A 24,926-nucleotide genomic window follows, 5' to 3' on the forward strand; every position below is an offset into this window, starting at 1 on the left:
ATGTGCACTAGAGAAGAATGTGTATTCTGTTGCTTTGGGATGAAATATTCTGAATATATCTGTGATGTCCATCTGGTCCAGTGTGTCATTTAAGGCCTTTATTTCCTTGCTGATCTTTTGCTTGGATGACCTGTCCATTTCAGTGAGGGGAATATTAAAGTCCCCTACTATTATTGTATTGTTGTTTATGTGTTTCTTTGATTTTGTTATTAATTGGTTTATATAGTTGGCTGCTCCCACGTTGGGGGCATAGATATTTAAAATTGTTAAATCTTCTTGTTGGACAGACCCTTTGAGTATGATATAGTGTCCTTCCTCATCTCTTATTACAGTCTTTGGCTTAAAATCTAATTGATCTGATATAAGGATTGCCACTCCTGCTTTCTTCTGATGTCCATTAGCATGGTAAATTCTTTTCCACCCCCTCACTTTAAATCTGGAGGTGTCTTCGGGCTTAAAATGTGTTTCTTGGAGGCAACATATAGATGGGTTTTGTTTTTTTATCCATTCTGATACCCTGTGTCTTTTGACAGGGGCATTTAGCCCATTCACATTCAGGGTAACTATTGAGAGATATGAATTTAGTGCCATTGTATTGCCTGTAAGGTGACTGTTACTGTATATGGTCTCTGTTCCTTTCTGATCTACCACTTGTAGGCTCTCTCTTTGCTTAGAGGACCCCTTTCAATATTTCCTGTAGAGCTGGTTTGGTATTTGCAAATTCTTTCAGTTGTTGTTTGTCCTGGAAGCTTTTAATCTCTCCTTCTATTTTCAATGATAGCCTAGCTGGATATAGTATTCTTGGCTGCATGTTTTTCTCGTTTAGTGCTCTGAAAATATCATGCCAGCTCTTTCTGGCCTGCCAGGTCTCTGTGGATAAGTCAGCTGCCAATCTAATATTTTTACCATTGTATGTTACAGACTTCTTTTCCCGGGCTGCTTTCAGGATTTTCTCTTTGTCATTGAGACTTGTAAATTTTACTATTATGTGACGGGGTGTGGGCCTATTCTTATTTATTTTGAGGGGCATTCTCTGAACCTCCTGAATTTTGATGCTTGTTCCCTTTGCCATATTGGGGAAATTCTCCCCAATAATTCTCTCCAGTATACCTTCTGCTCCCCTCTCACTTTCTTCTTCTTCTGGAATCCCAATTATTCTAATGTTGTTTCGTCTTATGGTGTCACTTATTTCTCGAATTCTCCCCTCGTGGTCCAGTAGCTGTTTGTCCCTCTTTTGATCAGCTTCTTTATTCTCTGTCATTTGGTCTTCTATATCACTAATTCTTTCTTCTGCCTCATTTATCCTAGCAGTGAGAGCCTCCATTTTTGATTGCACCTCATTAATAGCTTTTTTGATTTCAACTTGGTTAGATTTTAGTTCTTTTATTTCTCCAGAAAGGGCTTTTATATCTCTCGAGAGGGTTTCTCTAATATCTTCCATGCCTTTTTCGAGCCCGGCTAGAACCTTGAGAATTGTCATTCTGAACTCTAGATCTGACATATTACCGATGTCTGTATTGATTAGGTCCCTAGCCTTCGGTACTGCCTCTTGTTCTTTTTTTTGTGGTGAATTTTTACGTCTTGTCATTTTGTCCAGATAAGAGTAAATGAAGGGGCAAGTAAAATACTAAAAGGGTGGTAACAACCCCAGGAAAATATGCTTTAGCCAAATTAGAAGAGATCCAAAATCGTGAGTGGGGAGAAAGGGGATAAAAAGAGGTTCAAAAAGGAAGAAAGAAAAAAGAAAAAAGAAAAGAAAAAAAAAAAGAAAAAAAAAAAAAAAAAAAAGAAAAGAATTTTTTTTTTAAAAACGAAAACACCTAAGAAAAATGTAAAAATATATATATATATATTAGATAAACTAGTAAAAAATCGTTAAAAAAGAAAAAGGTAACAGTTAAAAAAAAAAAAAATTTTACCCGACGGCGAGAAAAAAAAAAAAAAAATGAAAAAGAAAAAATTAAATTAACTGCAAGACTAAAAAAAATCACAGGAAAAAAGCCATGAGTTCCGTGCTTGGCTTTCTCCTCCTCTGGAATTCTGCTGCTCTCCTTGGTATTGAAACCGCACTCCTTGGTAGGTGAGCTTGGTCTAGGCTGGATTTCTTGTTGATCTTCTGGGGGAGGGGCCTGTTGTAGTGATTTTCAAGTGTCTTTGCCCCAGGCGGAATTACACCGCCCTTACCCGGGGCCGGGGTGAGTAATCCGCTCGGGTTTGCTTTCAGGAGCTTTTGTTCCCTGAGCGCTTTCCGTAGAGTTCCAGAGGACGGGAATACAAATGGCGGCCTCCTGGTCTCCGGCCCGGAGGAGCCGAGAGCCCAGGGCCCCACTCCTCAGTGCGCCCTCAGAGAACAGCGCCCAGTTACTCCCGTCTGCCTGACCTCCGGCCGCGCTCCGAGCTCACCGAGCCTGCGACCGGTTCAAGGTAACACGGAGCTGCGAGCTTACTGTCGGCTCTGTCTCTGTAGCCGGCTTTCCCGTTCCAATACCCGCAAGCTCTGCGACACTCAGACACCCCCGATCCTTCTGTGACCCTGCGGGACCTGAGGCCACGCTGACCCCGCGTGGGCTTCGCCCCGGTTTAGCCTCTGGAGCGATGTCCCTCCGCGGAACAGACTTTTAAAAGTCCTGATTTTGTGCGCGGTTGCTCCGCCGCTTGCCGGGAGCCGGCCCCTCCCCCCGGGGTCTATCTTCCCGTCGCTTTGGATTCACTTCTCCGCCGGTCCTACCTTTCAGAAAGTGGTTGTTTTTCTGTTTCCAGAATTGCTGTTCTTCTTCTCTTCGATCTGCCGATGGATTTTCAGGTGTTTGCAATCTTTAGATAAGCTATCTAGCTGATCTCCGGCTAGCTGAAGCAGTCTCAGCTTGCTACTTCTCCGCCATCTTGACTCCTCCCCCGCTCTCCACCTCGCTGCCTTTCTTGGCGGTCGCCGCGTTCCCCATGACGGGGGCGATGGAAAGAAGGGGTCAGGGAGGGGAAAGGGGGCCGGGGCCGTCCCCGCCACTCCACCGGCTGAAGCAAGTCTCGCTTCTGCACGGGTCGAAGCGATGAGTGCTGCCGGCGCTGGCGCCCCGAGAGCGGGCGGGAAGCTGAAGAATTTTGTTTTCTACAAAAGAATTTATTGTTCTTATATTTTTGTTTCCAGTAAAAATGTATTTTAAAAAATCACCACCACAGCAAATATACTACTAGGCTGAAACAGTAACTCTTTGTAATGAAGCAAATAAGTGATTATAAGAAGGTGGAATTAGAAATTCATACAGAGCTTGAGAAAGGCTTGTACCGCTATGTCCATCAACAGATGAATGGATAAAGAAGAGGTGGTATATATACACAATGGAATACTATGCAGCCATCAAAAGAAATGAAATCTTGCCATTTGCGACAACGTGGATGGAACTAGAGCGTATCATGCTTAGCGAAATAAGTCAAGCGGAGAAAGACAACTATCAAATGATCTCCCTGATATGAGGAAGTAGTGACGCAACATGGGGGCTTAAGTGGGTAGGAGAAGAATAAATGAAACAAGATGGGATTGGGAGGGAGACAAACCATAAGTGACTCTTAATCTCACAAAACAAACTGAGGGTTGCTGGGGGGAGGGGGGTTGGGAGAAGGGGGGTGGGGTTATGGACATTGGGGAGGGTATGTGCTTCGGTGAGTGCGGTGAAGTGTGTAAACCTGGCGATTCATAGACCTGTACCCCTGGGGATAAAAATATATGTTTGTAAAAAATTAAAAATTAAAAATTAAAAAAAAAGAAAAAAGAAAGAAAAAAAAAGAAATTCATACAGATCAAGAGCCATGTCACCTCATTAATATTCATTTTTTACTTTATATTTGTTTTTTCCTTGTAAGCAAAAATGCTCTAAATTGTAGTGTGAATAATAGTGTAGGATCAAGGCAAAGGCTGTGCAGAATGGGATGTCTCTCATGGGTAGTGACAGGGTAGAACCATGTAGAAGTGAATGTACTACCAGAGGATAGGAGGGGAATCCAAGCGTCTTCTGTCCGTGTTCTTGCTTGGAATCCCAAGCTGGGGTGTTTGCAGGTTTGCATAGACTCTGGATGACCTGAGGGCTATGCCTAGAGAGAAGGTGGATCCAGGTTTTGTTAGGGCCTAAAGCTTATACAATTTTGACTTACTGATATTGTTCTATCCCAGTGAGTTGGCACCAAAGTCTGCAGGAATATTCCTGAAAGCCAAGGCTACCTCAGGACAGCCACAACTTACCTCCATACAGAAGTGACCATGAACAACACAAGCATAACCCTCTAACCCAAATGTATCCCCAAGTCAATTTCTCTTTTGCTGAATCCAAAGATGGCCATAGCCACTCCAGGGGTACCTGACATAAATGGGAAATGTCAGACTTGTGTCCCACTAATACAGGAAGATGTCTGAATGTCACAGAATGTGCAGTGCAGGTCCACCCAGTGGACTTGAGGCATACATTAGATCACCTCCGAGAGTTCTCAGTTTAGGCGCCAACACCATCGGAACAGGTTCAGAGAGTCCACGGGTCCTCTGCCTCCCAGTGTTTCCTGCCATTTCCTTCCTCTTGTCAAAACCTGCGCCGAGGGGTAAAAATCATATGAAATTATTTATACTAAGGACCAAATGGTAATGTTCAAAGGGTTTTGCTTCCTTGCTGAAGATGAAGGACAAATTCCTCACTTAATGCCACAAAAACAAGCACCTTCTCAGTCCCATCGTGAGGTGATATGATCACCACTGGAGAGTCAGGACAGCAATAAGGCCCAAGGTCAAAGAAAAAGCACCCCCGGCATTCCCTGGACAGTAGCAGTTTTCCCTTCTTCTACAGACAACTCACAAAGGTCTGGTACTTCTGCTGGCATCACCCATGACAGCAGCAAGTAGCACCCCAAAACACTAGGGGGATACTTGATCTATAATGCATGCAAACACATAAATATCTGTGTTTTTACCTTTGCGGGGGGGGGGGGTCTCCAAACTTCTGTGAGATATTACTTTTTACATCTTTGCAGCCTCCATTCAGGGGCTAGGCATTGGGAATACCATGTTGAGCAAACTAAACATGGACCCTACTCTTGGGGAACTTACTAGTGGAAAAGACCAATAATCAAACTTTGAAAAACATTGGCAAGTAAAAAGTGTGATGGCACACCTGAGAAAGGTACTTAGGAAAAATTGGGAAATAAGGCAAAGGGGTCTTCCAGAAGAAGGGGTATCTAAATTGAGACCTCTATAGTATAAGCAGACATTAGCCAAGGGAAAGGGGCTATGTGTGGTAGAGGCTGGCGCTCAGGGAGATAGAGCAGCCCGGGCAAAGGCCCAGAGGCCAAGAGAATGGAACACATGCCAAGGTATGGTCAGAACCTAAAAGGTATGCATGGGAGGTGGGAGAGAAGGTTTGAGGAGGTATATAATGAAAGGCTGGAAATGTTAGGGAGTACAAGATGTCTGATCACAAAGGGCTTTGTAACTCTTGTGGAGGAACTTGGGCTTTATCTTCAAGACCCACAGTAGCTTTGAAGGATTTTAAATAGGAGAGTGACTGTTATTTCCATTTTCAGGAGATCCCTCTGGCTATAGTGTGGAGACCAGAATACAGATAAAGTGTGGGAAGCAAATTTGGATGGGAAAAGAGGGAGATGATAGAGAAGAGTGTAGATAATGAGCTCAGTCTTAAACTAATTGATTTTGAATTACCTATCTATGGGATGCCCAAGTGGAGATCTCCAGTGGTGATTTGAGAAATATGACCTGGAGCACAAGAAAGATCTAAACTGAAGATCTAGCATAGAAACAGGAAAAGGACTTATGGATGAAAAAGGAAGAGACCACTTGGGGTTGGGAGGCGTGGGAGTGGAGGACAGGAAGACTACTATGAGAAACAGAGACCATGGAAAATCCCTGAGGACACAACACTGAGGGCACAGGCAAAGGAGGAACCTAGAAGTTTCTAGGTGACTATCTGATAACAGTAACAGTGAAGTAGGAGAGGAAATATCATCTTTTGAGGATTTCAGTCTTCCCTGTGAGTTCCTGCTAGCAGATGGCATCAGCTTGGAGTTTTACCAGTAATGCTTTCAGACCCAGCATTAAATCCCCACCTATTGAAGAGGACACTGTCCAAAAGCGGGTACATTACACAATTCAGTAGAACAGTTGTAAATGCTTTTCTGACTACACTTCCAGCCTTAAAAAAATTAAAAATAAATTTAAAAATGTGTTGCATCTTCTCAGATGCAGAAAGGGTGTTGAGCTCTCCCAGAGAGAGGCAGGATTGTTGTCAGGAAAAATATTAGACTGCTTTGGCCCTTGCCCAGTTTGGCATTTCCCTCTCCAAGAGATTAGAGTCACAGTCATTTGTAGTAAAGATTTGTTATTTCAGATCCTTCTTTTAATATACAATCGTGAAATTTTCTAACTTCATAGACTAAATTTTCCATAAACCCATTCCCTGGTTTTGTGACTTCATTTTCAGAAGCTATTTACACATGTGATAAACTGTGTGAGTAAAAAATGACTGATGTGTCCAGGAGTATGTCAGAAACCAGGTGCTCTTTTATAGTTCCTAAAGACACAAACTGAGAAAACTGAAAAATAATTTAACGATCTATGCTGCAAAGTCTTGAGGATTTTTGAGGTGTGACCTTAGTTTAAAACCAGTATGCCACCAGTTACTATACGTGTGACTTTGGATATGTTCTCTAAATTGGAGTCTTAGTTTCCTCTCTTAAAATGGTGATAATAATACACCTACCTTATTATCAGAGACTTCTCTAACCCACTTTACCTGGATTAACTCATTTAATCTTCCAAAGAGATGTCTACTATTAAGGCACAGAGAGATGAGGTCGTTTTTGTGAGGTTACACCACTAATCAGAAGTGCAGTCAGAATTTGAACTCATTAGTCCAGAGAAGGGCTCTTAAGCATTCTACTGTATTATTTCTCTAAATATATGTAGACCATCTAATGTAGTATCTGATACCCAGTAGGTACTGTGCTTGACAATTGGTACAGATTAATAATAATAAACAGAGCTTTCGATTTTGATGGGAAAGAAAAGTTCCATGGCACTCTTTCATCTAACTGATTCAGATTAGTATCTAAAAATACTCGAGTTTATAAAGGTCCTTGCATTGTGTATGAGGAGAAATACCTTGGCTTGCAACAATCTTAGCAATGGACCAAAGCAGAAAGAAGTACAAAATATAGATTTCTCCTGGAACAAAATTATAATGGGCAAGTATTCCTCTGCATTAAAAGCATTTCCTTCTCTTGTCTCTGGGGAGGGAGACTAACATAATGAAGAAACGTTATAGACATTGCCTGGAGCAGGGCAAGGTGTTGATGCCAACGTGCGGAGAAGCGTGTTTCCTCTGTAAGTTCTGGCCATTAAAGTAAACCCAACAGCCATTACTGTCAGGTCAAAGTCATTAGTATCCAACTGTCAGATGTTTCTCCAAAAAATAATGCACTGCTTTCACAAGGGAAACATTCAGGGATGGACTTCAAGTGTGTGCAGCCTTTTTGGAGACATGTGAATGGTGGTGGACAAACCTACTTCTGCAACTCAGAACAACTCCTATACCAAGGAACCTATTTAGCCCTTGTGCTTAAATCCCATTGCTTAGCACTTGAAGGCTTTTAAGCACTCACACACCAACATAAAACTCTCAGAAAGGAACAAAAACACAACCAAGAGCTTTTATCGACTACCTCCTCTGCAGGCATTCGGTGGTAAGTAAGTAAATCAAGGTCTTTTTAAACTAAGAAAGTGTTAGGTACCTAAGACATGTGGAGGGCCAAAAGAAAGTTCATGAAAGAGAGATTAATTAACGCCAAAGAGGAAAGCAAGGTTTGGCACCCATGATGTTATCAAGGCCTAACTGAAACAATTAGCTCACTGCAGGTCTCAATTTCTATTAAGTTCAAAATCGAACAAGGGTGGAGTACTCCTCATCACTGCATAGGTTTAAATTTGCAAATACAGCTGGGGGAAAACTAAATTTGCCAAGTTAGTCTTTTGGAGGAATTTCCTTCTTCCTAAGGTTCTTTCCAGAATTCAGATAGTGGCACTAAGTAAATGGCAATATTAGAATACAACTTGGCAGGATAACTGAGTCAGTCCCAAAGACACATACTTCAACTCACTGACATCTGATGTGTCAGCAGTTATTAATAAAATTAGACAATAGTACTGGAATTTCATTTTTAAGAATATGGAGAAAAGTAATCTCTCTGAATTTCCTTTTTTTTTTTTTTTTTTTTTTTTTTTGGCCTGTAAAATGAGGAATAGTACCTACCATAAAAAATGATGAGAGACTTAAACAAGGTAACAGTATGAAGAGCCTAGCACAGAGCCATCACTCTATCTATTCCTGCCCAGGCCTGCTGGGTTGCTGAAGCCCTGGTGGGCAATGATCACCACTCCTGTGCACAGAAAGCTCCTCTGCGGAAGCAAGTCACAGTGCCAAGATGCTCAGCAATGATGGGTCTTACTCGGCTTTGTTAGACGCTACTTGGCTTGCGTGAAAGCTTCTTCCTGCCTTCATATTTTCCAGTGTTCACAAAGCATTCACCACTGCTTATCATAAATCTGATTCTAGTGAGTTCATAAATCATTCCGAGCCTCGTCCTTAGACACCTTAGAAGCCTTCCAACCATATATAAATAGCACTTGTTCTGAGGCACTATGGGTTGGGCTCAGGAAATTCAGAAATAAATATTGAAGCTGCTTATGACAATATAAATTTGCCTTCTCAGCAGTATACGTCCTCTCTAATCTCCTCCTTTGCACACGGAAAATCTTCTGCTCCATCTGGCTTTTCTCTTGTGCCCAGAAACACATAAGTCAGCCTACAAAGATAGAACATATAACCATATCTTTTTTTTTCCACAACACCTGACTTTTTGGGCTAATTTCCAAACTTTTGAAGACAGTAAATAATCTTTTTGTAAAAACTATTTGTATACTATTTCTTGATCTATTCAAGAGAACAATTAAGATTAGAACTTTAAAACCCATATATACTGTTTTTTCCTAAAAAAAATATATATATATATATGCCACATAGGGGCACCTGGTGGTTCAGTGGGTTAAGCCTCTGCCTTTGGCGCAGGTCATGATCTCAGAGTCCTGGGATCAAGCCCCCACAGCGGGCTCTCTGCTCAGCAGGGCGTCTGCCTCCCCTCCTCTTTCTCTGCCTGCCTCTCTGCCTACTTGTGACCTCTGTCTGTCAAATAAATAAATAAAATAAAATCTTAAAAAAAAAATATGCCACATCGTTTCGTATCAGGTAAATGCCTGATACGAAACGATGTGGCATATTATCTCCATAGAGAAAGCAACCACCATAATTTTGTATGATCAAAGGGGAGGGAATGGCATTTAAAAAGGCAGGGTCTTAGAAACTCAAGTTAGTTAAGGCACCTGGGAGTCAGATAATCAAACAACGTGCTTATTTTATTTTATTTAATGTGGATGCTCTCTCTCTGTATGAGGTATAACTATTCGGCACATAGAAGGCACATATAATTACACTCAGCCATTCACAGATGGTGCTTTCCATTAGAATATTCTGAGTATAGGTTTACTTTTCTTCTCAGAGTCTTAATATCTACAGCTGATTAACTACTGATGAACTACTCCTTTACAGTGGAGGTCTCTTTGGAAAGGGGTTCTACCCTCAGGTTTGTAAGCACAAGAGGGGGCCCTGTTTTGTGGAAACCAGAGTTGCTGCTTCACAGGGGCTGACCAAGCAGTTTCAATAACTCTTTCCAGCTCATTTTGGACCTAGAAAATTTTGGCGACCGTAGAATAACAGAATGCTGCCATTAGAAATCTATCTCAAGGCCCCGACTTTATAGTTTTACATAAAAATTCAAGGCCACGACATAAGACTTACCCAGTTACATATCCATTAAATATGGAAACCCAGATTGAGTCACCCTACTTAGGTTTTATGAGTATGATTTGATGCAGTTCTTTTAAAGAGAATGAATGAAGTATTTGATCAACTATATGGTGACCCCGTGCACCAAGCTGCGTGTTCAGTGAGCACACCTCAGATACTGTTACAGGAATAAACTGCCACATGTTCTTAAGAGTCAAATACTTAGGACATTTGTATTTTCACGGTTACCGTTTTAAATAACTCATCATCTTTATCTGATGACCCCTTTTCTGGGCAACAATTAAGACGATAATCCTCAATTTCAGTGATCTAGTGAAATTTGAATTCAAAGGAATGTGTATTCATTTTACCAATATACACGGTAAGCCATGCGCCCATTTTCTACGCTGCCGTAACAAATTACCACAAACTTAGTGGCTTAAAAACAACATAAATTTATTATCTTACAGTTCTGTAAGTCAGATGTCCAACATGGGTCTCAGCAGGTCATAATCAAGGTGCCAGCAGGGCTGTTCCCCTCTCTGGGAACTCCACGGGAAAAAAGTTGCCTTGCTTTTCCAGTTTCTAGAGCCTGCCTAGAAGGTGGCTGGAACCACCTTCTTCCATCTTCAAAGCCAGCAGTGTCGGACCTCTGACCTTCCACTGTCACTCTTGGAAAGGCGCTCCATGTTTAAGGACTTCTGTGATTAAATCAGGTCTCTTCAAATAATCCAGGATAATTCTCCATGTCAAAGTCACCACAGCATAGCACGTTTGCCAGATACTCACAGGTTCTGGTGCTTAGGGCATGACATGTTTGGGGAACCATTATTCTGCCTCCCATATAAGCAGAAATAGCAAGATAAACTTTTTTTAGTGCCTATCTTCTCTCCAAAAAAATTAATATAATTTAAATATGTTTTTATAATAGGTACTATATACAGGGGAAGTATGTAGCCCAAATGAACTTCTGTACTAATTCAAACTCAGGAAAGATGATGACATGCAAATTATCTCAACACTCCTGTAATGTAATATGAAACCCAACCCTTTTCCAAGGGATACTCCAATTCTAATTATCCCTCTCCAGGCATGACATCCCTTCATTAAAACAAATACGTATTTTCAATTCTAAACTGAAAATATTAAAAAAGGGATTTCAAATGTTTCACAATAGCTGTTTGTTAAAGAGACCCTACTCTTAAGTTCCCTCAAAACATTTTGAGGTCTGAAGATAATTTAGCATTTATTTTTAAAAATCATAGTTGTATAAGATTTTTTTAGCTACATTCGAATTTAAAACACTGCTATTCAAAAAGTTCATATTTTAGTCAGCCCAAAAGAGGAAAACCCATTATTATACAGCAAGGGGACAGCCAGACACCTTAAATGGACTTCCAGAGCAACAAACTAAAAATAAGATGTATACTTTAAATGAGAAAATTTACTGACTTTTTACATTCTCTGTATAAAAAGTCTTAAAAAATTCATATATGGGGAGATTACTATACTTGTATCTGATACACAAATGTATCTTTCTAATGGAAAAAAACCAAACCAAACAAAAAAACCTCTCTTGCAAATTGACAGTCAGTTTATAAGCAGCAGCTGAATCTACACATGGGCGTCTGAGAAGCTTTCTATCCATTGGCAACTAAAGTGGAAGAAAGGAAGACCTGTAGAGAGACAAGGGTCAACTATGCCAAAATAAAGTTCCACATTTTTTAAAGTGTGCAAAAATTGAAATAGATCTGCAAGTCCCTCTGACTCATATATAAAATATCCTTCATTTCTGTGTTCCTATAAAATATCCCCCAAACAAGCTTTTCTATGAAAACAAACATGTATTTTTTCATATTCACATATTACACATGAGTAAATATTAACCTAATGTTTCAGAGTAGTTTATTTATTTATGCTAGTTTAGGTGACCGTATCTTTTAATTCCCTTAATGCAGAACCTGAGCATTTCTGCCCAATCCTGTTCTGTGTAGATTCCCAAATGAAAGGAAATTTGTCAACTCATTTTATAAACTGAAAAAAGAGCATAGCATTTTAAATTACATTTTTTTTTTTAAATTCTCCCATCCAAGTACTAACCAGGCCCGACCCTGCTTAGCTTCCGAGATCAGTCGAGATCCGGCGCGTTCAGGGTGGTATGGCCGTAGACTTTTTTTTAAATTCTGACCAGAAATTAATGCAAGGGACATTCTAGAAATATGGCAAGTGACCCCGAATAAAGAGATTGTGTCCTGAAAGTTTACTCATAAGCTGGAATATATTTTTCCCATGGAAAATGGTTATTAGATGTCTAGCTGGATTACAAACACCTAATTAATCAACAAGAGCCAAAATGTGGATAGAAATTAGCAAAAATGCACTATAATTCTCAAATACTGAATATGAATGCTAAATATTGACGCTTCTGGAAATAACTTTTAATGTAATTTCTCTAAACTTACATATAAAATGAAGAGAAATTTTGCCTACTTTAAAGTTCCTAGAATCTGATAACACTGATTGTATTTCAGGTTTTTCTTTTGCTTTAAGCATGCTGCTTAGCACTTTTCCTTTACTTATTAGTATTAAATGACAATGTATAAAATACTTAACAAAAGTCTGGCAAGAAGTAAGGTCTGTAAAAATTGTACATTTGTGATTTGAGCCTCACAGTAACCGGGCAGGAATCTTAAGAGAAGATAACAAAGAGAGGGTGTGTGTACATCCATGCAAAAAAAAATTACCTGAGATGGTACGAACTATAGTGTTTTTAAACCTTCCTGTCTAGAAAACCTGAGTCTGAGGTCCTCAGAGGCTAGAACTAGGCAATTTAGTCAAATGGTCACTCCTTGGCTACAGGCCTGGGACAAAGGCTAACCAAGTCCACATAGCAGGAGAAAGTAACCTTGTGAAGCAAGTGACACCCCAGAAAGCAAATGGAAAATAAGAACTGACTCATAAGCATTTAAGCAGATAGATTCAGTCCATTCTGGGGTAAAGGCTAAAGTGCTTTCCAGAGGAAGCAGGAAGGTACGGGCACCAGAGAGGCACAGGCAACCTTTTGCAGCTCGTCTCTGGCTAAGTCTGTGGGCCAGGCTGTTAAAAGCACTGAATCGGTTGGGCAGTTGTGAGGATAAGGAAGAAATGGGCAGAGAATGGCAAGTGCTTGATCCTGTTAAAGAAAAAAGTAAGGGGAAGAATCACCGATGGGTTAATCCAGTGGTTTACCAACCTGAATGAACATTAGAAATCTCTTAGGCATGCCTCTATAATGCAGAGCCCTAGGTCCTTATATCCTCAAAGACTGATTGTATAGGTCTGAATGATGAAAAAATTCAGCCAAATTTGGGAATGCACCAAATTATAGTCAGTTCAGTAGATTAACCTTTGGAGTGAAATTTAATTATAGAATATTATCAATTTATATTATCTCACAAAATAACACCATAAAGCTGATTTGGAAAAACTATATACATAAATTATACAACCAACACATTTACATACAACAAATAATAAATGTAAATCTGAAAATATTTTTTAAAACCACAAATCCTAAGCAACATACAGTTTTTTCAGATATATAAAAGTTTTTTGAAAAACTAAAATAAGTAAATGTGCTTTCAAGTTTTAAAATTTGAAATGTAGAAATTATATCTGATATTAATCTATAAAGAAAATAAGACACTATGTTTTTTCTTATTTCAGAAAGTTCAAGTCTTTTTGTCATAATTGAAGAAATTCCATGATTAATTAAACAGTCAGCATTATTTTCCAAAATTTTCCATTGATTTTTTTAATGCAGCCATACACCTGAGTGTTTTGAACTATACAAACATATCCATTAGCAGTCTAAACTCACCAACAGTTACATTACACTTCTTCAACAGAATCTGAGATGAACCACTAGCAAAACAGGCTCTAAGATTATTCAGATGTTATGATGAGTTGGTCTGCTGAACTCCAGAATTCATAGAAGAAATTACATCTTTCAATTTATTTTTTAATAAGTAAAATTTTGCACCGTGCTCATCTGCTTTTACATATTATTTGGAAAATGGCTATTAAGGCTTTATTGCAAAGGGGGTACAAAAAATATTACTATGCAAAATGCAAGATGGAGAAAAGAATGGTTTACAAATTACTGATGAACACCTAAGGGAATCACGTTTTTTTCTTTCATTATGGGCTTCTCAAAATTAATCATATTTTTCAAATTAAAGTTATATATTAAGAGTTGTTGAAAAATTAAACCCCTAGCTTAAGAACTTAAATGTCCTTAGATTTAAAATAGGAATGGATGATTATAACTACAGTTTTTTAAAATGTTGCTTTGGGGGAAAAGTCTTGATTCATTGATTCTTTCTAACAACTTTTTCTTTGCTTGCTTACTATAAAATAACATACTATTACTGTGAAGACAATTTCTGATTCAGTTCCAATGTTCTTGTATCTCCATGAGTTTTGGCATTGTTTATCAGCACCTATGGGAAATCACATACAGGAACATTAGTATTTTGTTGATTAGCAATAACCAAATTTAAATTCATAGAAGCCAAGTATGCCACAATATAGGCAGCAAGCAATATCAAACAACACATGAAAAAGTGACTATGTGAAATCTTTTCAGTCATTTTTGCTGAAATAAATTGTTTGGCCAAAAGCAACATCAAAGATAAGCACAATTTATTCAAATACTCAATTAGTAAAAATGTAACATTTTGACTCCTACCCTTCTGTATAAAATCAAAGTGGGGGTTTTGGTTACAATACTGTCATCTCTAAACCCTTATCTGAAAGGCCACTTCATACACAGAACTGTGCAAGTGACACTCTTCTCCTTTATTATTATTATTTTTTAAAGATCTTTATTATTTATATGAGAAAGAGTGAGAGCGAGGGAAAGAGAGGAACATGAGCGAGGGGTAGTGGGCTGGGGAAGAGGCAGGCTCTCCGCTGAGCAGGAAGCCCGATGCGGGGCTCGATCCCCAAAATCTAGGATCATGACCTGAACTTAAGGCAGATACTTAACCGACTGAGAACCAAGGTGCCCCGATACTCCTTTCCTTTAAAACCGAAGCTTAGAATTGAGGTTCCAGATTCTAGGCTCTATCAACAAGCTTCGCAAGGTTTTCACCAATTCCATAGAATGTAAGATTTAATTTTGGTTGCTCAATCGACTAATAAAACTTTTTGGTTGTTTGTTTTTTAACACTGTGAAGGGTCTGAGACTTTGCTTTACTTGCAAGCTAACAAGTCAGCCTGCACAGCTTCATGGATACTGCCAAAAGACACGATTCTCCTGGGTCAGAGACAAAGGTCTTTACCACTCAGGGCACAACAAACTTTGAGCATCAAGACATTTACACTTATTCCCCCTTGGTCCTAAGACTCACATAGGTGACAGGGTTGCAAGTATACAGATTCCCACATCCATACTGGTTTGCATTACAAGAGAGGAACCCTGAGCCCAGGAGACCTGAATCTTTTATATGGGCCAACCCTTTACTCTAAAGGGAGACACTTATGTCTGTCTCCCAAGGCTCACTATAAAAACATCCTTGAAAAGACAGTCTGGAACAAAGAGCAGTCAGGCCATCTGCTCACAGAATGCTTAGAAATCCAAGGAAAGCATGGAAAACTGTCTCCAACAAACTGTCTCCAACACAAGTTCTATCTTTTTGATTTGCAATACATTAATTAGAATGCCTTTCTCCAAGCATTGTTTTTGTTAATACTTCCTTAATGCTGTTTCACTGAAAGGCAAACAGTATTTCAAGTGCTTTAGATATTTAAAAAGCTTCTCATTAATATTCATATTTTGTAAAAAGCTCAAGTTATGAGAATCTTAAACCTTTTTAAAAAAGAATTTTAGATATACATTCATACGTTTTATGTACTTATATACCAGAGCTAGCCCATGAGGAGCAGAAACTGTCACATGCATCTTTTCTTAGACAAGAAAGGTAAACTAATATTTCCAAAGGTAATATTAAGATCCCATTAGGGGCACCTGGGTGGCTCAGTGGGTTAAAGCCTCTGCATTCAGCTCGGGTCATGGTCCCAGGGTCCTGGGATCGAGCCCCACATTGGGCTCTCTGCTCAGTGGGGAGCCTGCTTCCCTCTCTCTCTGCCTGCCTCTCTGCCTGCTTGTGATCTCTGTCTGTCAAATAAATAAAATTTTAAAAAAAATCCCATTAAATCCTGCTACATCCAAACCTACCCTATATATTTTACCTCCAGTTCAATGGTCATAAAAAATACCATAACCAGCACCTAGCACCTTTGTCTAACTTTCTTATTCTACATAGCACATCAGGAGAATGTATTTCCTACAGGCTAAATCAGTGGTTCTTAACAAGGAGCAATTACTATTATCATTTGGCATAACTAAAAACATGTCTGGCTGTCACGAGTTGGGTTGAGGGAAGAGGAGAGTGCCACTGGCACCTAGCGTTTGGAGTGGTTGGGAATGCTGCTAGATATCCTATAATGAACAGGATAGCAACCTTCACCCCCACCAACAAAGGTCCAAAATGAAATATTGTGAATAAAATCAATGCCTTACATCAATAAGCTCGTAGTCATTTTTGGCATGTAAGTGTCTCAGTAGATACCAACGTGCGGTTGATACAATAGACTTGGGATACCCAGGCTGATACACCACTCTTTCCAAAAGTCGCCGTGTCTCTCTGAAAAAGATACTTACATTTAGTCCAAAGCATCTAAGTTAACATATTTCTTCCTCTTCTTGTTTAAGATTTTATTTTTTTATTTGTGAGTGAGTCAGTGAGCGAGGGAGAGAGAGAGAGAGCATGAGCAGGGGGAAGGGACAGAGGGACAGGGAGAAGCAGACTCCCTGCTGAGCAAGAAGCCTGATGTGGAACTCAATCCTAGGACACTGGGATCATGACCTGAGCTGAAGGCAGAAGCTTAACCAACTGAGCCACCCAGGTGCCCCAAACATACTTCATATAACAGTCTCACACAAGTTATCTTTCTCAATCTTTTGCATAAATGGTACTGATTCCTTCATGAATTTTTTTTCATAGACTAAAGGTAGTAATAATGGCTAATAATTATTAAGTGTTTATTATGTGTTGGGTACTACACTAAATATTTTACATATATGGTCACATTTAATATTTGTAACCTTGTAAGGTTAGGTTGCTGTTACTATTCTCATTTTGCAAATAAGTAAATTAAAGCTCATTCCAAATAGAAGAGGGGAAGGCTCCTATTTTATGAGCACTTCTGAGTGCTCTACCTGTAATCCTTTTTGAAAACAGACCTGAAAAACAAATCCATAAAGAATACAAAGATAATCTACACCAGAGTCAAAGTGTATAATTATAAAGTTTTTTAGTATATGCTTTAATGGACGTGTACAATATGCAAACCCTTGTAATAAAAGGATGATTTACAATTGTTTCCTAATTTTTTCTTTCCCTACTTACTAACATCCACGACTCCAGAGACTTCCGTACTAATAGACACAACACAAATTGTGGTAACTTCAGAAGTGCTGAATAGGAGGATATATAAATAGTAATTGGTTTGAAGCAGAAACTAAAGAACTTGTCTTAAAGATGTTTCTACATAGGAATCTTCACACAGTAAGCATACTGTTTTTTTCTTTGCATGTGTGTTGATTTGGGTCTATTTTTCGTGGTGATAAAAATTATGGGAAGTGCTAACAGATTTTAGGGAGGTAGAGGTTAAGGCCCTCTAAGTCATCCACGTTGAGCTTCCGCAGAACGAGTTCATTAGGAAGTATAAATTACAGCCTAAAACATTTCTGGGTGAATGAGCTATACAAAAAACTGACCAAAAGTAAATGAATAACAAATGGTTCTGGAATTGCTGATTAGCCACAGCCTTAATTCATCCTTCACTCTTATTTTGGGATGCTGATGTGACCTCTGCGTATTAAGCTCTTTGTCTACAATATCTATCCTGTTGCAGTAACATCATGCTCCTAAACCAGTTTTACTTACAGTTGCTCTGTATTATGTGTAATATCCATTAAAGTTAGATATTATTCTCAGAACGTTAAAATATTCTTGCTTGTTTTTTCACCCATACGAGCTTTAAGTAATTTTTTTTCAAATTTATTTCTGACTTCACTGCCACCCTCCAATGAAAAGATCACTGAAATTTGTTTATTTTAATCTCAGAAGCTTTGGGATTTTCTAGATATAAAAATCTCATTATTTATAAACAACTGAAGATATGTTTAATAAATGTAGTACTTATTGGAAATAAAGAAAAAATCGGTTTTTTTAGGGTCTTTTCAATATTCACTATTTTTTTTCCATAATTGAGTACCTTGCATGAACTTAAGTCAATCTAGCTTTGAACTTCAGTATTTTTTATCTTGTTTCTAGCATCCACATTACACTGATGGTGCACCTGAAGAGAGCAAAACTCTAAGCCCTTCTTCACCTGAAATGCTATCATGCCCAGTCTCTCATATTCTTTATTTGTGTCCCAAATTATTTTTTGTAAAACAAATGTGAGACTTTACTTTTTTCCTTATTTGGTTACTTTAACAGTCTTTCCAAAGTAGTAACAGATATATAAGTAACACCAACTCTAAATCTTTGTTTCCTTGAGGCACTGAAAGTGAAGAAACATATCCAAGAAAAAAAAAAGTGAAAAAGAATTGTTCATACCTTGCCCCCATTTTGCGGTTGAATTGTAACAAAGCTTGTAAAAAGACAGCCAATGGACAAAAACAAAGTTTTAAGGCCTCAGTTGTAGCTTCTTGAACCAAAGATGACCAGTGATCACTGGAAATATTAGCCTGTAAAAATAAAAGGCATATATTAAATAGAGGCTTTCAATATGTTTACCTTAAAAGAATGAAATTCAACTCTCATTTTAGTAAGTGCCTACTTGTCTGAGTCACCATGTAAATGCGATAGAAGCCATGATTCTGCGAAATGATTACAATCTGATTCCTGCTCTTGAAGAGCTACAGAATAGGGCAGACTGGAAAAAAAGAAAGTTTCTAAGAGGAATATCACTTAAAACACTAAAATATTTCTTAAAAGAAAATGCACTATTCTACGATACAGGTGAATAAAATCTATTAGTCACTAAGCCTCTGGACTCTACCAAGTATACAAAATTCAATTTAACGTGACCCTTTAGTGGTAGTGATAAAGTTCCACATTTCAAAATTATTTAAGGAGAGAAAGCTGAAATTAAATATTTTAATAAAATCACAAAATAGAAAAAAGGTACAAAGTAGATCACAGATAAATCAACTCATCAATACTGAGAACTTTTTAAAGAATTTCACTTTATAAGGAAAATGTTAAGGTATCTACATATCATTTATGTTGCAAACTTTAGTTTTTTACATGTACTGACTTAGAAATAACAGATAAGTGTGTTCCTAATGAACAATAATATGAAGACAAAATGATTAATAGTCTGCTAAATTATGCTAGAAGAAAAAATGCACTTAAAATCTTTCATTAAAAACCTCAAACTTTCATTAAAAACTAAGATTCCATATTTATAGGTATCTAGAGTACACATTTTAATAAAGTCAATGAGTCCATTTCAAACACTAAATTATAAAAAAAATTTAGAGCAATAAACTGAGTGCAGTACAAGCAATAATAATGCATGTAATCAAGAAAGGGAAAGCTGTAAAGACAAAAAATTTGAAAATAAATTGTAAGGTATCTTCTATAAAGATGGAAGCAATGAGACCTCAGGTACATTTGGCAAAGAAAAAAAGGCAAAGTCCAAAAGTAGTAAGTAAAAAATAAGTAAATAAGTAAAAAATACATTTTTATTTTTTATATATATATTTAAAGATTTAATTAATTTTTTTATTTTAGAGGGGGTAGGGGGAGCAGAAGGAGAAGGAGGGCAAACTCTGTGCTAAGCACAGAGCCCGACACAAGGCTCCATCTCACCATACCGAGATCATGACCAGAGCCAAAACCAAGGGTCAGACACTCAACTGAGTCGCCCATGTGCCTCATTCCTAAATATTTTTTTAAAAACCAAGAACACAGAACTCTCAATGGTTACTTTTATAATGTACTCTCCTATAAAACATTCTGTAAATTTAGTTCAAAGATTATTATATAAGGAAAAAGTTTTTGTATGTACCTGGTATACTAAACAACAGAAGGCACATTTTTGTCTTCCATTGTGTCTTTAAAATTTACTATATGAGGAAGCATTTCTCCTCTGTCCCTGGATGTATGCTACAGTAGGCTCCATGATTCTGATACCTATTTTTCTTAGAGTCATCACAAACAATTTTAATTCGAATATCTTCTTCCTCTCAATACTTTGAACTTCATTCAAAGGTAGTATTTGCACCCTGCTCCAACAGCTCCCAGATAGGGTATGGTTACAGAGAGCAGCAGACGGCGGCTTGCTCCTCGTCCCAACACACATCTTTTCTTGCTAATTGTAGCTTCAGACAGCTACTGAAATGCCAGAAGTCTTTATTTGACTGATGCCACTCTATGAGGATGCCTTGCTCTCTAGGCCTGATAAGTATTTCAATCTCCTTTTCTCATCCAGGCATTCCTAGCTTTATCAGAGACTCCTAATTTCATGGGTGGTCTCTCACCGGCAGGACCAGCTATGTAATCTGTGGGGCCCAAAGCAAACTAAAAACGCATGGCCCTTTGTTCAAAAATAATAAGGAATTTTAAGATGGTGATTGGAGAGCATTAGACCAAGTGTGGAACCCCGAGCAACTGCACACGATGCACGCCTGTGAAGCAGTCCTGCTCATCTGCAGCCCCACTAACCTGGACAACTGTACTCTATTTCACTTACTGCCCACACCCTCTGAGCAATCTGGAAGCTCTAGCTTCCTTTCTGCCAAGATCCCATCACTCCTCCAGGTGGCCCTACTGGAAAGGAACTAAGGCAACTCCGATGCCGATCCACTTTCACACTGGCACCACTCGTTCCAACAAACTCTAGGAGTGCTGCCAAGCCCAAGTCATAGCAACTCTCCTTCATCCCTCCATCCTGCACCAAGCATGTACTCCTACCCAACCTCTGGGATTTACCTGCTGCAGACCCCTCTCTGCCAGGGCATGCGCTCACTTTCCAAAATACTCCCCTTTCCTCTGTCCTAACACAGCAGGTGGAGAGCCACAAGCTTCTGACGTTATGTCATTACCTGTCCATGTGCTTCTAGACATGTGCCTCCAGAACCTCAGAGGCCACACACCAAAACCTCCCTTTCTCTGACAGAATCCAGACAGATTCTTTTATTTATTTATTTATTTATTTATTTACTCTTCGGCTGTTTATCCCATAAACCTTTGAGGATGAAACTCAATTGTGCACACACTGAAAGCAAAAATATATGCTTTCTCCCTTCCTCACCTTAATGGGCATTTGTGTGTGGAAATGTGCCATAGAGATGGGGGACAAACAGAATAGCTCTCTCCAAAAAATTTTCTTCATAATCCTTCTCCAACTTCTAATCCTTTTACAGCTTCCTTATAGATTAGGCTTCTACTCACTTTGGAAATCTGTATCTTGATCTTATATCTCACTTTGGAATCTATTATCTCTGAAATTTAGTATTTAATATCTTAGCTGAACCTTTCAGCTTAATATCCTATTCACATATTATAACACACACAGGAGCCTCTCATAAAAATATAATTTTACTATACTTTTCCTCTGTACACTGTCAGCTGTTTACCCTAGAAACGTGGCATTCATATGCTTTCTTAAATGGCTTAAGTTTTCACACATAGCAAATGGTAGAACCAGAATCCAAGCTATTAGAGAAAATACTTCTTGTTGTTGTAGTGGGTGGTGGGAGGAGATGGGGTATATGTGGGTATTACTACACCGCGAGCTGATTTCCTCAACTGTCAAACAGGATTACTATGCATATGAAATAAGTTAGTATATGTCACATACATACAATCAAATAGAGTATCATATACACTACTCAACAGTTCGCCCCCCAAAGCACACACACACTTAAACATTTATCTTAAAGAGTTTTCCATACTAGTACTGACAACTTCTGGAATATACCTAACTTTGTATCAAAATACAGATGTTAAATCAAAAATTGCTAGAAGTCCTTCTTACAGAATGTCAAATTTAACTGAGAAATGACTGAAATGCTAAATCACTGCCACCTTTCTCACAGATGAGTACCTGGGTTAATTCCAATTTATCAACAGATAACAATTATATACATTCTGCTATAATTCAACTTTTAAATTGCAATCTTTGTTTTTTTTTTTTCCTTTCCCAAACAATGACAACATTCTATGGGATCTATGGATTTACATCATAAATCTTACTTCCATCAAAAGCCCAAATACAAAGTCTATGAGGAGGGCACAAGAGAAGGTGATGAAACAACAGGAACTCAACAGGAAGCACTATCATCTTAAAGAAAAACAAAAGAATCAGTTTTTCATGATCATAATTATAATATGATCTTACCATGCAGGCTTTTAAAGCAAGAAGGGCTAGTCTCAACAGACTCGACAGCTTCCCACTCCAACTGCCCTGTTGGGATGCTACTTGCAGACTCTTTCTATAACACATTTCTGCAGCACCCATCATTCCTTGGGACTGATAAATGTGTGCCAGCCACTGAGGAACAGAAAGAGAATAGAACCAAACAAATTTTAATTTTGTACATAGTCTGGTACTCTACTTCCAATAAATTAAATACACTTAGATGAAGCTAAATTATTAATTTAATTAATGGTACGTTATGTGCCCCACCCCCAAATTCAAAAATCACAGGTTAATAAAGGAGTAGACATTTTGCCCATACTATCAGCAATAGCTCTCTGGCCATAACACTTGAAAATGTTGAAGAGTCTTCCATGACAGCAAGTCAGGAACAAAATCAAAATGGAATGTAAAAACAGATAATATCATGTAAATACTGATCAAAAAGAAACTTGTATAGCTGTATTAACATCAAACAAAGTAGACATTAAGACAAGAAATATTCAGAGATAAAGGCGTCTCTTTTGTAATGATGAGAATCAATTAATTGGAAGATATAACACTCCTACATTTGTATTCACCTAATATAGACACAGAATTTATGAAGCAGAAGTTGGAAGAAATAAAAGGAAAAAAAACCACTCACATGCATAATCGAAGTTAGAGATTTTTATTTTTATTTTTATTTTTATTTTTTTTTAATTTTTTATTTTTTATAAACATATATTTTTTATAAACACTTATTTATTTGACACAGAGAGAGATCACAAGTAGGCAGAGAGGCAGGCAGAGAGTGGGGGAAGCAGAGAGCCCGATGTGGGGCTTGATCCCAGGACCCTGAGATCATGACCTGAGCTGAAAGCAGAGGCTTAACTCACTGAACTACCCAGGCACCCCTGGAGATTTTTATACACCTATTTCTGCAATGGTAAAAGAAACGGATAAAAAAATTCAATAAAGATATAGAAGATTTAAACATAATTAATCAGCTTGACTTATATATTTAGAAGACTATACTCAACAACTGCCACATTCAGTGAAAATGTGTATGCAACATTTTCTAAATCTGACCATATGCTGGGTCATGTCTCAAATAACTGAAATTAAACCCTCCTCTCTCATATTAGAAATTTTACAACATGCTTCAGAAAAAAACATGGATGAGGGTTCCTAGGTGGCTCAAGTAGTTAAGTGTTCAACACTTGATTTCAGCTCAGGTCATGATCTCACGGTTGTACTAAAGATCCTCTCTCTCCCACCCTCTCCCTCTCCCTGATTTGCTCTCACTTGCACACTCTCTCTCAAAACAAATAAACAAACAAAAACTCCTCCCACCCAAAATGAAAAAACAAACAGAAAAAACCCACATGGATCAAAGAAATCCCAATGGAAATTAGAAAATGAATAACGATGAAAGCACTACCTAAAATCTTAGGGGATGCATATATTGGAGAAAGATGGAAAATCTATGCTATAAGTTTCTATCTCAAGAAGCTAGGGGGAAAAAAGATATCTAAATCCAGAGAAAGCAAAAATAACAGCAAAGAAAGTATAATGAAGAAAATCAAAACAAAAAGTAGGTTCTTTGAAAAGTTAATAAAACTGCTTATTATCAAGAATAAATTTAGAAATATACCTATATAAGAATGAAAAAGGAAAAAGCTTTATGGATTTTCCAAACATTACAGAGAAGGTATCATGAATAACTTTGTGCTGATAAAACGGAAACTGAGATGTGCTGGACAAATTCCCTATAGTTCAACAATGCCAAAGAAAGAGGAAATCTTTTCTATATTTTATTTTATTTTTTCAGTGTTCCAAGATTCACTGTTCATGCACGACACCCAGTGCTCCATGCAATAGGTGCCCTCCTTAATACCCACCACTAGGCTCACCTACCTCCACCCTCCTCCCCTCCAAAACCCTCAGGTTGTTTCTCAGAGTCCACAGTCTCTCATGGTTCATCTCCCTCTCCAATTTCCCCCAAGTCACTTTTCCAAGAAAGAGGAAATCTTAAGAAAACCTTTCCCATAAAGAAAATTGTTGGCCTGAATGGCTTCAATGATGAATTCTTTCAAACATTAAAGAAATAAATGTCACTCTCACACAAACTCTTTCAGAAAATAAAGAAAAGGACAATTAAAAACATAGACCACAAAACCTAACATAGATCTTATGAGAATGAAAACTTACAAGCCATTCTCTCTCATGAATATAGGTATTAAAAATTCTTTTAAAAATGATTAACCAAGTTACTCCAGCAATAAATATAAAAGGAATAATACATTAAAACCAAGTAGAATTTCCTCTAAGAATGCAAGGTTAGCATACCATTTGAAAATCAATGCAGTCCACCACATAAACAGAATAATTAAAAAAAATGAAATCTTGCCATTTGCGACAACATGGATGGAACTAGAGCGTATCATGCTTAGCGAAATAAGTCAAGCAGAGAAAGACAACTATCATATGATCTCCCTGATATGAGGAAGTGGTGATGCAACATGGGGGCTTAAGTGGGTCGGAGAAGAATAAATGAAACAAGATGGGATT

The 24,926-nt window shown here is 38.2% G+C and overlaps 2 protein-coding genes across 6 annotated transcripts in view; one reads left to right on the forward strand and one right to left on the reverse strand.

Moving 5' to 3' along the window:
• Nucleotides 1-3,612, forward strand: part of FAM81B (family with sequence similarity 81 member B) — a 62,704-nt gene extending 59,092 nt beyond the window's left edge. The window contains exon 11 of the mRNA XM_059175495.1: nucleotides 3,146-3,612. Coding sequence (XP_059031478.1) covers nucleotides 3,146-3,148 — 3 coding nt within the window. The 3' untranslated portion in view covers nucleotides 3,149-3,612. The remainder of the gene's footprint in view (nucleotides 1-3,145) is intronic.
• Nucleotides 3,613-12,066: 8,454 nt separating this feature from the next.
• Nucleotides 12,067-24,926, reverse strand: part of SKIC3 (SKI3 subunit of superkiller complex) — a 136,304-nt gene continuing 123,444 nt past the window's right edge. For 4 of the 5 annotated variants that reach the window (XM_059175500.1, XM_059175498.1, XM_059175499.1 and 1 more), the window contains 4 exons: nucleotides 22,356-22,508; nucleotides 18,563-18,693; nucleotides 16,456-16,579; nucleotides 13,655-14,371 (listed from right to left, as the gene is read on the reverse strand). In XM_059175500.1, coding sequence (XP_059031483.1) covers nucleotides 14,297-14,371; nucleotides 16,456-16,579; nucleotides 18,563-18,693; nucleotides 22,356-22,508 — 483 coding nt within the window. In that variant the 3' untranslated portion in view covers nucleotides 13,655-14,296. Of the gene's footprint in view, nucleotides 13,063-13,654; nucleotides 14,372-16,455; nucleotides 16,580-18,562; nucleotides 18,694-22,355; nucleotides 22,509-24,926 lie in introns of those variants that run through there. The other variant, XM_059175497.1, reaches the window with a different exon arrangement.

This window comes from Mustela lutreola, chromosome 5 (assembly GCF_030435805.1).
Source record: "Mustela lutreola isolate mMusLut2 chromosome 5, mMusLut2.pri, whole genome shotgun sequence".
Taxonomy (NCBI): Eukaryota; Metazoa; Chordata; class Mammalia; order Carnivora; family Mustelidae; genus Mustela; species Mustela lutreola.